At 36.5% G+C, this 14,573-nt stretch overlaps 1 protein-coding gene across 4 annotated transcripts in view; it reads right to left on the bottom strand.

The window, feature by feature from the left end:
• Nucleotides 1-236: 236 nt before the first annotated feature.
• ARHGAP18 (Rho GTPase activating protein 18) overlaps nt 237-14,573 on the bottom strand; it is a 238,025-nt gene continuing 223,688 nt past the window's right edge. For all 4 annotated transcript variants that reach the window (XM_020987030.2, XM_078155149.1, XM_020987027.2 and 1 more), the window contains exons 13-15: nt 10,115-10,239; nt 3,551-3,612; nt 237-1,828 (exon numbers count right to left, since the gene is read on the bottom strand). In XM_020987030.2, the coding sequence (XP_020842689.1) occupies nt 1,737-1,828; nt 3,551-3,612; nt 10,115-10,239 (279 nt within the window). In that variant the 3' untranslated portion in view covers nt 237-1,736. The remainder of the gene's footprint in view (nt 1,829-3,550; nt 3,613-10,114; nt 10,240-14,573) is intronic.

The raw sequence follows: 14,573 nt of genomic DNA, 5'->3' as shown, positions 1-14,573 counted from the left end.
AGGCATAAGGCAAAATCCCCATTGAAATCTGTTAAAGGAGGAAAGTCAACAAGAGGAGAAAACAAGAAAGAAAACAATTTTATGGCTCCCACATGTCTTTCCACTTGGAAAGTTACATAATAGCCAATGAAGAGTGGAAATCATTTGGAACTAAAAAAAATCAACAATTATAGCCTTTTTGGTTGAGCATGACTCACACATTCATACAATTAGAAGAAATAATTCAAGAGAGAAGATAGATTAAGAAAAATGCATTTAATTATAAAAGATCTTGTTTAAATAATAAAAAAGAGAAATGGCACGAAATCACCGTAGTTACTTAAGTGATCATATCCACAGGATGCTTTTGTAATTATATGCTGAAAATTCACAACTCTTCTTATTAACAACACTTTCCTCTTAATTAAAATGACATCAAGGGTTCCTGATAAAATGGATAAATTTTCCTAAGTCCTACCAAAAAGTGTCATAAACGCAGTTTGTTGAGTTACTCATTTACATTGCCTTTTATTTGCTACACTCAAAACTCATAAAATATTTAACATTTTTCTTCCATTTGCTCCTTCTTATTTACAGTACAATCCCAAGATCTCTAGCCACAATATGGTTTGTGCAATAAAATTCCTGTGAATGGTATTTTCCACTGCATACAATAAATTTATTCTGATTATTTTTAAAATAAGGCCACGAATATCAGCCTCCTCATGTGCACTGGGTCCTACCAACCAGAATTATGCTAACCAGCAGACTTTTATGACTCTGCAATCCCTCTCTGCATAGAATGCATTCTCCAACCATTACTGCATTACATGACCTCATATACATTTCTAATTCTGCTATGACAATGTGGAGTACCAGCTACCACTTTTTAAATTCCATTTAAAGGAATACAGAACATTCTAAGTGGTTTGGCTTTCACTCTCTTGTTATCCATAATCCCATTTCTCTCCGTGGATATATTTTATTTATTCTCAAACATCAGTATTCGACAGCTCAGTGATAATTGGCAGTTTCTGACAGTCCCATTTTCTTGACAGTGGATAGAGTTCTGTTCACGTGTCAAGTATGTGTAAAAAAATTCCTGAATCACTTCATGTGATACGGCAGGAATAGCAAATAATTGTTAAAAAAAATGTCTCACTAATGTGAACATTAGCATTCTAACATTCCAAGATGTGCTACTCAAGTCAGCTGGTTCTAAGAGATGTACTACTTAATAACTAGTCACACATGGAATGTATTATCATCAGAAAAAAAAAGGGAAAAAAACCCTTTTCTTAACAATGTATTCCTCATTTCATGGGTTTAAAAAATGTACCGAGTATACATGATCAAAAAGGGGTGTGGGAATTCATACACATACATTTTCCTATAATATTAAATCCAATCACCTCCACTAACTAGCACATGTTACACGGAGAACATAACACAGGCCATAAACCAATTAATTTCCTCTGTATCTCACTCAAGGGGCTTTTGTTTCCTAATAATAAAAAAATCCATTATTCTGGCAGGAGCACAAGTCATATTAAAAAGAAGGAAAATATTCTTTAGGCTGTGCCAAATGGGAACAAAGTCAAGGGAGATTTTTTTTTTTTAATAAGGCTTCAAAGTGTCACTCATTAATATCAGGGCATATTAGAATAACAAAAGAATCCCACTATTTCTTTCATTTTCTTCAATCCAACAATTGTCATCAAGTCAGTCCATATAATTGTCTGCAGTGTGTAAGTCTTCTACGCAGGCTTGGACTTTATAACCCACTCGGCATTTGGGTTGAGTTGATGTAAGTCCTTCATGTACGTATCATCGTCAAGGCAGCGTTCTCCTATTAAAGACACATATGTCACCAATTTACAGTGGTGGAAACGTCAATGTTATTTTTAAACTTAGGTTCATTGATCTTGAACTAGAAGGTACCTCACAGGCCATCTAATCCAATCCTTTCTTTATGGAAGAGGAATGAGATGCCAGAGGTTAAGTCACTTGCCCAATGTCACATGGGTAATAAGTGGCAGAGGAGGAATTTCAAACCAGGTCCTGACTCTAGAGCCAATGCCCTTTCCATGGTATAAGACAGTTTCACATTTTAATATAGAAGACTTGTACTTAAAAAAGAAAAACCAGCTTCCTATCCTCCATTTTCTTCATCCCCCAAAATTATTACCAAGGACAGTATTGCAGAATTGTAAATAAATAAATTAATATATATACCTATATCCATAAAGGAATCATTAATATAGAATATCCATAGATAACTAGCATTTTTTTAAAAACTAAAGAAGTAGGGCTTGAGATATTTTAAATAAAGAGGCTCAAGAGATCCTTTCAAAGTTCAGAGTCAACAATTCTGAAACTATCTTAGTTCCAATAATACTTTCTTCTAATGTCCATCAGAAGCTTCCCTTTCATAGGACATGCCACATGTCATTCTTAACTCCCAAGAGCAAAGATGAGAAACTTAAAAGTTTACTTAAAGAAGGAAGAATTTATACATTTTATGGTTAATTTTTGCAAAAAGAGAATGGGAAAGGTTTTAACTTTAAATTTCAAATGTTCTTGAAGTTTTAAGAATGAGATCCTGCTTCATTTACAGGCAACATCCTTTTCTTTAAGGATCCAAACAAGCTCATCTAAATTAAGTTTTCATTTTGAATAGATTCGTAAAATCATAGATTTTTATAGTGAAAGGTGACATAGAGACCACCCATCTCTTCCTTTTACAAGTGAGGAAACTAAAGCCCAGAGAAGTTAAATGACTTCCCCATGATCAAATAGCAAGTCAGCAGTAGACATGAGACTTGACTTCAAGTCTCCTGATTCCTAATCCAGTGGTCTGTAGGTTGTTTCAAAATCATTCTTTTAAAATTAAAAAATTCTTTTCTTTAATTTTTAAGCCATTTTCACTAATCACTTTCAAATTCTTAATAAAAATCAAAGTTAAGCTATTCCTTTTAAAGGATTAAAAAAATGATCATTTTTACTGAAATTCTTTTAAATGTCCATGAACCATTACAAAAGATTTTTTAAATCCATTTATGATATTTCTCTTCTCCATAAGGAATGTCCTAAGTTCCCAATGTGTATAAAATATTAGGCAAACAACAACAAAAACTAGAGTCAGAAACATCTCTGGTTTTCTTTCTTAAAAAAAAAGAAACAATTATAACATTAAAAATGCTTTTTTGGCACTAAGTACCTCATTCCTACAGGTAAGCTGTCATCAAGTGTAAAGGAGGTAGGGTTTGGAAAATCTGCATCATTATTGAATATGGGAGTCTCTCCCTGTTGCAGGGCATTTGCCTGAATTTGAAGTTAAACTCAGGAGGAGAGTTTATGCGGAAGTGTCTCAGACAGTCTGCGAAGAGAGGTTTGGCCATCCAGGATTCCTTCTTAAAAAGTGATGAGTAAGTAGATCATATAGAAAACCATAACTTAGCAGCATCTAAAATATTATTTTATATGCTTGACCCATTTTGCTCCACAGATATTAATAATAAAGATTAGAAATGTCAGCTCATATAAGGAAAGTAGAAAAGCCTGTTCTTACCAATATTTCCTCCTATTTCATACAAAAAAACTTCCCCTTTCTTGAGCGTCTGGACAACTCCGCTGTTGGAGAGAAAACAAACTGATTAGTCACACCATCAAACAGCTTGCAATCATATTCTTTTAATGTGCTAAGGGGATGCTGGGCTGTATGGAAAATTCACAGCTTAGACACACTGTAATTATCTGCACATTTCTATTCTTCCCATCTGCTAAATGTGCAGAATCAGTAAAAAGATGTCACCTGTAAATTAATATTAACTCAGCTACTCATGCATATCAGAGTAAAATAATAAATCACTATGTTAAGACATAAAATTTCAAAGAAAATGCCCAACACATCAATTACCAATAAAATTATTAATATAAAAATTCATGGTTTCTGATATCGAAATATCTAAAGACACAAGATTTCAAAGAAAATAACACACTAATCTCCAATAATGTATGGTATCCAGGCACCAAAGAGACACTCAAATAGCTGTTAAAAAGAAATACTTCTACTCTATTTTTCACATTCCTTTCATTCATTCAATAAATATTTACCAAGCATAGCATTGTGGTTATGTCCTAAGAGGAATACCAAAATGTATAAGACCTAGTCTTTACCCTAAGGAACTTAAAATTCAATTGGAGAGACATACATTCATTATAAACATATATTCAATCTTTGGAATATTTTAAAAGGAGGCAGTTACATTTATGGAACCAAGATTTCCATGAAGTTGTTTATTTTTAAGGTGTTTTTTTTTACTCCCCCAAGACCTTTGGGTTCCACTTGGTGTACTAAAGCAATAGCTAAAAAAAAAAAATGAGAGGCAACACGGTACCATAGATAGTGTGCTTGCTCTAGAGTCAGAATTCTCAAGCTTAAGTCCCTCCCCTAGTTCACCTTTATCACCTGTCTGAACGTGGGCAAGTCACCTGTAAGTCCTTAAACCTCTGAACCAAATCAATCAACAATCACTTCTTAATCACTAAGTATTGAGCCTCAGGATACAAAGAAAGATAAAATTCGAAGCTGCCTTCAACTGAGGAGCTCCCATTGTAATGTAGAAGATAGCACGTAAATAACTACGTACACATAAGATGGACTGATGGAAGGATAGGGTGGATGATCTAAGGAAGGTAGATGGAAGATAATTTCAGAGGGAAAGGGGACCAGGAGAATATGCGGGGCTGGTGGAGGGGTAAGAAGAGACCAGGAAAGGCCTCTTGCCCAAGATGGGAACTGAGGTTCATTTTGAAAGAAGTCTGGGTAGTGAAGATGCAGAAGCGAGAAGGGAACATTCCAGTACTGGGAAACAGCCCGCAAAGGAATGGAGTCAAGAGATGAAGGGCTAAGTGTGCGAGAAAGAACAAGTGAAGCCAGTGAAGCTGAAAGGCATGATGGGTAGAGGGAAGTAAGTTATAAGAATGCAGGACAGGTAGAAAGCAGTAAAGTTATGAAATGCCAAACAGACAAGCTGACACTGGATCTTGGAGGTAATAAGGGACCATCTGGAGCTCGCCAAGTAGGTGAGGAGACACACTTAGACCCAAGTTTTACTAGGGAATCACTTTAGCAATTTCTTCTTCTGTAAAATGAGAGTTGGGATAGATGGCCTCCAAGGGGTCTTCTGGCTCTAAATCTATGATTTCATGATCCTCTATTAGCACAATGTAAGTGCTCATTGCTTTTCCAGCAAGCATTTGCTTTGGAAGTATAGTTTGGTAATGGGATTGAGATGTAGAAGTCATCCAGAAGATAGGGTCCAATGAGGTGATACATGGTTACCATACATATGATTATTCTTATACATATGTGTGTGTGTATGTATATATATATATATATATATATATGTATATATATATATATATAGTATCATACATACATATAGTACAGTATCGTACATACATATCATACATATGATAACATCATAGCCTCTGATATAGTATGTTTACCATAAAGGGGCCCTAGCTCTGGTATTTAATAATTGCATGACTATATGGCAAGTCATTTAACCCCTCTGGGTTGGTCTGTCTTTCCTCATCTGTAAAATGGGGATAGTAATATGCTTACTACTCATCTCATGCAGGTAGGTGATACAATGAATAGAGCGCTGGGCCTAGAATCAGGAAGACTCATCTTCCTGAGTTCTAATCTGGCCTCTGACAATTCCTAGCTGGGTGCCTGGGCAAGTCACTTAACCTGTTTGCCTCAATTTCCTCATCTGTAAAATGAGCTGGAGAAGGAAATAGCAAAACACTCCAGTACCTTTGCCAAGAAAACCCCAAATACGGTAACAAAGAGTTGAACACTATTGAAAAAAAACAACTGAACAAATGAACAATCCATCTAAAACACTTAATATATATTACTGACTTGGCATAGGCTTTGTATGTATCAAATGTGTACAACTTGTATCCTTCTTACCGAATATAAACTCCTTGAGGGCAGGAAGTTCTTTTTGTTATTGTTTTAGCATCCTCAGGCCATAACACAGTTTACAGAATACCTTAAGTGGGTAACATGCGTTTGACGAATTCAGTCAAAAAGTCTTTATCAATGTTAGCTCTTCCTAAGGGGAAAGCATTTTATTGAATGATACCAAAAAAAAAAAATAAATAAAATAAAAAGGCAAAGACTAATCCCTATTCCTGCTTTCAGGAATTTGTAGTCTACTTTGTCAGACACGGTGAATCCATGAAGCAACCTGAAAACAGCCTGCACAATCACATATAAGATGTGACTTTAAATTAGAGAGATTAATTTCACAAGGCACACAGGAAAGCCAGTCTCATTGGTGTAATGAAATGCAAAATAATAAAGTACAAGGTAAATGTGGCAGGACAACAACACTTAAGGCAGAAGGGAAAAAAAATGAATGATTAGAATGAGACTGTTCCCAATGACCATTTTCAGTTGGAGAAATAACATGGAAATAATAATTCCTGGCATTGCATAGCATTCTTACAGTTCACAAATCTCTCTGTGTGTATGATCTTAGCTCATCTTTTGGAAGTCTTTTTTTTTTTTTTGCCATCACTCTCAGTTCCAAGGACTCAACCCCCATCCTTCCTGTAGTACCCTCCTCATCTGATCTTCACAGCTCTGTGATATAGATAGCATCTATACCATCCCTATTTTTCAGATGAAGAAACTGAGGCTCAATGAATTTTAAGTGATTTGTACAAGGCCACAAAATAGAGCCTAAGGACATACCATTTTAAGTTCCCTGTTTTCTCAGGCAGCAAAGTACATGCAGAGAGTGGAAATGGATTGGATCCATTGGAAACAAGAAGTCAATTAAAGAGAGATAAGATGAGAATAAGAACAAGGGGTGGCTAAGCCAAACCTTTGGACTGGAATCTTTGGAACCACCCTGGGCTCCGACAGGTGAATTGTCATTTTATCTTGCCCACAGCAAGGCCTACACACTCTTTCCCAGCTACCTCTACAGTACTTCAACTCTTCTCCGGCCACTGTACCTACCTCTTCCCCACAGAAACCTGGGACTCCACACTTAGAACCACTCTGGGCTCTGACAAGTGTGAGCTTTCACCTTGCTTTGCCTGAAACCAGACTTCCACACCACTTCACCATGCCATAGGATGTCTGCTCCCCCTTCCTGCTCCTCATATTTGTAGCCCAAGTGCTTAGCACAGTGCTTGGCACATACTAAGTCCTTAATAAGTACCTTATCTGATTGCCTATCTATCTATCCATCTATTTATCTGATTCTATTTCTATATATATATTTATGTATGCACATATTTATCTATCTACCTTCATTGATACTGAGAGAATGTCAAAAGAACTAGAGAAAAGCTTTTAGCATGTTGAGTAGATGCTATCAGGAGAATTTATGAAGGACATGGATAAGGGTTGCACAGGCTAACAAGACATAGGTTGCTATCAGCACCAATAGAAAGAATACCCATATCCTTTGAAGGACTAAAGTAAGGTCCAAAGCTATAAAGGTGAGGCAAGGGTTTGGGGTGGGGGGGGGGGGCAGAGAAACATTTATTAAGAACCTACTGTGTGTCAGGTACAGTGCTAAGTACTTTACAAATGTAATCTCATTTGATTCTCACAACAACCCTGGGAGGTTGGTGTTGTTATTATCCCCATTTTACAGTTGAGGAAACTGAGGCAGATAGCGGTTAAATGACTTGCTCAGGGTCATACAGCTAGTTAAGTCACTGTACTAGGTGGACCAATGGGCCCAGTAGTAAAAGATTCTGAACACCAGCATGAAAAATCTAAACTTAATACATACAGTAGGCAAGATCTTACTTTAGCTCAGGTTCACTGAGTTCACACCACGTAGTAAAAATGCTTAGTCTAGAAGTAAGAAGACCACAGAATCGCTGCTCTCATACTAAGCGTCTGTACCTGCACAAGCTTCAGCTTGTTTCCTCATCTAAAAAAAGGGTATAAAAAGACTTGTACTATCTATTTCATGGAGTTGTAAGGAAGTCCTTTTCTGAACCTTAAAGCAAAAAGTTATTATTTAACTAATACTTTAAAAATTAAAATGAACACATTTGATTGGTGACCGTGCAAAATAGATGTTACGAAATATGTCCTTGACTAACAGAGGCAGTCAATAGGTAAAAGGCTGGAAAGCAATCTATTTTTGGAAACCTACCAAATCAAAATGTGTCTACTTCTAAAAGGCAGAATAAGTTCCAAGAAGATATGCAGAGTTTAATGGAATGCCCAAAGGGACAGAGCAACAAACCCTTTGTTATTGTTTTAACGGAAAGAGCATGTTCAAAATTAGGGCACCGTTTACAGACCATTAGGATTTAATTTTCTATAGCCATGTGTTTTCACTGGCTATTCCCCATGCCTAGAATGCATTATCTCCCCACCTCCACCTTTTACAATCCCTCATTTCCTTCAAGATCTGACTCCAGCACTTTCTCCACGAAGCCTTTTCTGATCCTTCTAGTTCATAGTGCCTTCTCTCTCAAAATTACTTTGTACTTAATTTTGTATAAATTCTGCATGCACTTATTTATACACATCTTGTTTCTTCCTTGATGATTTGCTTTCCTTTTCTCTTCATAGTCCCCCAAAGCCTAGCATATAGCCAAGAGTTTAATAAATACTTATTGCTTGATATAGGAACAGTCTACTAATATTCTACTGGTGCCTAATCTTGGAGCAAGAAGTGACCATGAGTCCTTGAAAGATATGCAAGGAGAGAAGCAAACTCTGCCAGATCCTACTATACTGAATATTCTTTGAGTATGGGGTCCAGTGATAGACTGTATATCTACCATTCAAAGCCCAACCAAAGCTAAGTTCTGCAAAGATTCTTGTTGTTGTTGTTGGGGGTAGGGGAGAGGAAGGCATGAGGAGGTTAGGCGAAGGACCACAACTACATATGAAGACTATCTACCAACACAGAAAGAACTGAAATACTATACTTCTCAACAGTAATTTCCTAACTCAGCTGGCAAAACAGTAATAATGATAATTAGCATTTATACAGTGCTTTAAATATTTTATCAATCTATTCTGAAGTGGTAGTAGTAGTAATGATAAAAATAAGACAGCACTTATATAACACCTTAAAGTTTGCAAAAATGCTTTACATATAGTACCACCTTAATATTTTGTCAACATTCTGAAGCAGTAGGAGGAGGAGGAGGAGGAGGAATGGTGGTGGTGGTGGTGGTGGTAGTAATTGATGGCATTTACATAGCACCTTAAAGTTTGTAAAGTGTTTTACAATATTATCCCTGTCATCCTTACAACAACCCTAGGAAGATGGTGCTGTTATTATGCCCATTTTATAGATGAGGAAAATGAGGCAGACAGAGGTTATGTGACTTGCCCAAAGTCACAAGCTAGTAAGTGTCTGAAGCCAGAGTTGAACTCAGGTCTTCCTGACTCCAAGTCCAACAATCTCTCCACCATGCCAACGAGATAAATAGCCTACTACTATTCCAGGACAATGCAGGAGCTGTGAAGAAAATTTCAACCACCCACTTGAAACACTGCCAAGCTAAAAAACAAATTTTATCAAATTCAAATTTAAACTCATTCCAATCAGCCCCACTGCTCAGGCTACAAGCAACAGGTCAAGGCAACCAGTACTTAGGAAGTGTTTTCTCTGTGGCAGACATTGTACTGAGCCCTAGGATACAAAGAGAGGCCAAAACATGACAAGCAAACAAGTAATGTACAGACAAGATATGTACAGGGTGAATCGGAGGTAATCTTTGAGAAGGCACTAGGCTCTGTGTGTGTGTGTGTGTGTGTGTGTGTGTGTGTGTGTGTGTGTGTTTATACAGGGTTTTCTTTTTGTTGGGGGGGGGGGGGACACTAGGAAAAACCCTCTGCAGATGTAGGATTTTAGCTGGGTCTTGAATAAGGCCAGCACAGCCACGAGGCAGAGGTGAGGAAGGAGAACACCTCTTTATCAGAACTCCTTTCTGTTCTCTGAACAAAGTAGTTTGAAGCTCCTCCCCTCACCCCACTCCTGTAGCTCCCACCCCATTCTGAAAGAGGAAGCCCACAGAAATCCAGAAACACTACAGAATAATTAATATCGACACGGGCCCGTACCTTTCTTGGCTGAGAAACCTGGCGAGAACATCACTGGCTTTCAGTTCTTCAGTGAGCTGTATTGCCATGGAAACTTTCGAAAGATGGGGCGCTTGTACGCGAATCACTCCCTGAGGAACGTCAGCCTGCAAAGCAATCATGACATTGGAACAAAGCAGAGAGCAGCTGGAACGTGTAACTTTGTGCAATGCATTATATGGTAAGTGTGCTTAACTACTGCACATTTTACTACTCTACTACATAAAAACCTTAACTACTGTATAATGTAATTTAGCAAATTACATCAGAACCTCAAATATCCTTTTAATGGCGATAGGGGAACTTTATAATATGCATACAGTAATGCTTAATTATTTTTAAAGATGTAAAGAATGACGGCAATAACCATTACTGCCATATTAAGTGCTGATTTCTGAGTACTATCTGCTAGTGCATCCTTTTCCTGGCAATTTATGAAATTGATTCAGAAAAAAGTTTCTGTATATGTGAGGACTGTATTTTTGAATGTTGTTCAACCCAAATTTCACTAACTTCCAGGGTACCTAATCTTTACACTCAAACATCTGAAAAATGAAACACACTCCCCTTGTTTAGGTGCAATATTGGTTCCATTCTCAGCTAATTAGGTTGCCCTTTAGACCACATACAAGGAATGCACAGAATGAACCATTGTTAGCCCCTTCCTGATGAATGTACGGGTTATTTTATTTATACACACAAACATCAATACATGATTTCCAAGAGCTGAAAACATAAAAATGTATTTTGAGACTCCTGAAAATATGGGGCATAATTCATTTTTAAAGGAGCTTCTTAAATAAGAACAGTAATGTATACAAGAAAATGTTTCACAAATACCAGGCCCACATAGAAAAGCACAAAACCCATCTGTAACAGTGCCTGACCAGTTAATCAATTCAACCAACCAGAATTTATTAAGCTCTTACCACGTGTCAGACACTGGCATAGGTCTTTGAAGGTTATGCCCATAGAGCACAAGCTCTGGTAAGTCCTACCAAGTTAAAACAAAAGGCATTGCATAAAGGACCTGACAACGGACTTTAATGGGTGTCCCAAAAGTCTTGGTGCAGGCACAAAACTTCACCAAGACCTTTGGGATACCGTGTATATCTTGTCACCTGAAAAACAAGGAATAAGTTCAAAGAGGCCCATTATCAGAAGACCAACCACTAGGATATGATTTTTTTTTTCTTTCAGATAGTGGGAGGGGACAATGGCAACTCATGAAGACTGTCTCCTAAGGTGTCATGGGGCTGTGATCACCATTGCTGAAGGGACCACTAAAGCCAATAAAAAAGATAGATCAAAGTATCAAATTCTATTCTGTTCTGAAAATGATGGGCAGGTAGCTTTCATTGGAGGAGGGGGAAATTGTTATTAATTTAATTGTATACAATTTTCAGTTACACAAAAAAGGCAACTTCGCGTACCCTTTGACCAATAATACCATCATTTCAGTTACACAAAAAAGGCAACTACGCATACCCTTTGATCAGTAATTTCATCAATAAGAGAGGTCTTGATGATATAAGGCACTTCCTCTACCTAAGTAGATCGGCACAAAAAAGTCTGGCTATAAGTATTTTTTAATGTATTAGACTTTTTTCTATAGTCTGACCTATTTGTTATATATGTGCCATAATGGATAAAAAACTAGCACTGGAGTCTGAAAGACCCAGATTTAAGTCCTAGGCAAGTAATTTAACCTCTCAGAACCCCAGGCAATTCTTTTAAAAAAAATATTTATAGGAAGACATTTTTATAGTTGCAAAGAACTAGGGGGGAAAAAGGTGATGTCTATCCATTGGGAAATGTCTGTAAAAACTGGCTTGTGTATGGCATATTATTGTGCTATCAGATCCAACAAATGTTAAGAATTCAGAGAAAACTGAGATCTATACAAACTGATGCAGAGATGAACAGAACCTAAAAAACAATCAACACAATGCTAGCAATGATGCAGGGGAAAAACTACCCTGAAAGACTTGAAAACTTTGGTCAATGCAGTGACCAATCACAACTTCAGAAGGCCAATGAGGAAGCATTTCTGCCTTTCAACAGAAAAGCAGAGTAGAGCTACACAATAAAACATACATTTTTCAGACATGGCTAATGTGTTGATTTGTTTGGGGTTTTTTTTAATAAGACTATTTATTATAAGGATGGGCTCTATGGGATAAGAAAGGGGGAGTCAGTGGGAAGTGACAACGATGTGAAAAAAAGACCATAAAAATTAAAAATAAAAACAATTTTGTAAGCAAAGGAATAAATCCATCATAGATGCTATTGTTATTAATTGTAAGAAATCTGATTTTAATTTATAGCAGGTTTTTGAGGCAGCAAAGATTGGAAATTGAAGGGACACCCATCAATTGAGGAATGGCTGAACAAACTGTGGCATGTGATTGTGATGGAGCACTATTGTGCTGTAAGAAATGATGAGTGGAATGGGTTCAGGAAAAAACTAGGACAAATTACGCGAACTGATGCAAAATGAAGCGAGCAGAATTAAGAGAACATTGTACATAGTAACAGCAATATTGTAAGGATGACCAGATGTAAAAGGCTTAGCTACTCTGATTAATACAATGATCCAAGACAATTCCAAAGGACTCATGACCAAAGCATATTTTTTTCACTTTTATTTTTATTGCTTCTTTCCCCTTGCAATATGTTTTGTATGTACTTCGTGCCTTCTCCATGGGTAGATGAGGTGGAGGGAGGGAGAGAATTTGGAACTGAAAATAAAAATGCAGTAAAATAAAGACTGGGTAGGATTTCAACAGAAAAATAAATATTGATTTTGAAGTTTATGAAAAAGTTGCTATTTAAATTAGGCTGTAGAAAAATGGGGATAACAACAAATTTAGGAGAATTTTAGCATATTATAAAAAATCTTATAAAAGATTCTAACTGGAATTATATATTCATTTGACAAGCGTTTATAATATATAGTGCTATGTTTTTTTTTCCATAACTTTAAGCTTTAATTACCGAAATATGGCAATTTTATTAGAACCTGACGGCCTCTGCAAATATGGCCAAACTAACAAATTCTATCACTGATCATAATAGCCAGATACTTTAGACTTAGTTTTTTGGGGGGTAGGGGTTGCTTGTTTTTAGGGTACAGAGGGAAATATCCCAGTTTTATTTTAAGCTACCTGATAGCATGGGTCCCTTCTCATATTATTATTATTGCCCTATAACATAATGGTGGTGACTTGGTAAAGGCACTTGGGAATACAGCAATCTTTTCACAGTAGAAAAAGAGAGGAGTGGGAATTATGTCTCATAAAACTGAGAGTTAGCTGCTATTCTTACAAAATGGATATTCTTATTATGGGCACATTTTCAGCTTATTGTGGCATATTGGTGTAAGATGTTGTTCTAAATCTGATTTCTGCCAACCTGCTTTCCCATTTTTCCAGCAATTTTTATCAAATAGGGTTTTTTTCACCAAGTAATCTACATACTCTGGGTTTTTTAGTTCAATTGTTTCTGATTCTTGCTCTTTTGAGGAGTCTGTTCCACTCATCTATTTTCTATTTTTAATAGCAAACAATTTTGAAGATTACTGATTTATGTATAATATGAGTGTGGAAGTGCTAGCCTCCTTTCATTCCTACTTTATCTCAATATTTCCCTTGAGCTTCTAGAGCTTTTGTTCCTCCAAATTAATTTTATTATTTTATATAACTCTATAAAGTATCCTCTTGGTAGTTTGACTAGTATAGCACTGAATATTAAAGGTCACACCATAAAAAAATTAGAAAAAAAAAGCAGATCAGATATCTTTTACAGCTCTGGCCAGGAGAAGAATTTACAACCAAAAAAGAGATAAAGGAAATAATAAAAGATAAACTGAAATTAAAAAGGTTCTGTACAAATAAATTCAGTGCAACTAAAATTTTAAAAGAAGAGGCTAATTGGGGAAAATAAATCTTTGTATCAAGCATCTCTGGTAAGGGTCTCATGTCCAAGACCTATAGAGGTATGTGATATTAATATCTAAGACCAAAAGCCATTTCCCAGTGAAGAAGTGGTAAAAAAAAAAAAGTGTATGATTCTCCATATATTGACATCACTATGTTTTAATGTATTTTTATTAGCTTTGTTAAATATTTTCTAATTAAATTTTAAACTGGTTTGGGTCAACTCTGGGAGTGTTGCTGGCATAACTGGCCACATGTTTGACATCTCTGCTCCAAGCAACTTTCTAGAGTCCAGAGCATAGGTTGCAGAGAAAGGACTGACCTATGTTTGTGGAGGGAGCTTCCTCATCCAGGAGCTCCTATATCAATGAGATTACAAGTACAGTCCTCACTCTTTTTATTCTTTATTATATAGGTCTTTCTGGGAGGGGTGAGTAGAGGGACATCCAGGGAAATGAAGGTGATGCAAAAATAAAGATATCAATAAAAAATGTTTAAAAAAA

The sequence above is a fragment of the Phascolarctos cinereus genome, unplaced genomic scaffold (genome assembly GCF_003287225.1).
Source record: "Phascolarctos cinereus isolate Bilbo 61053 unplaced genomic scaffold, phaCin_HiC Scaffold_5;HRSCAF=322, whole genome shotgun sequence".
Classification (NCBI taxonomy): domain Eukaryota; kingdom Metazoa; phylum Chordata; class Mammalia; order Diprotodontia; family Phascolarctidae; genus Phascolarctos; species Phascolarctos cinereus.
The sequence above is the reverse complement of the archived record's forward strand: the minus strand, read 5'-3'. Positions and strand labels throughout refer to the sequence as shown.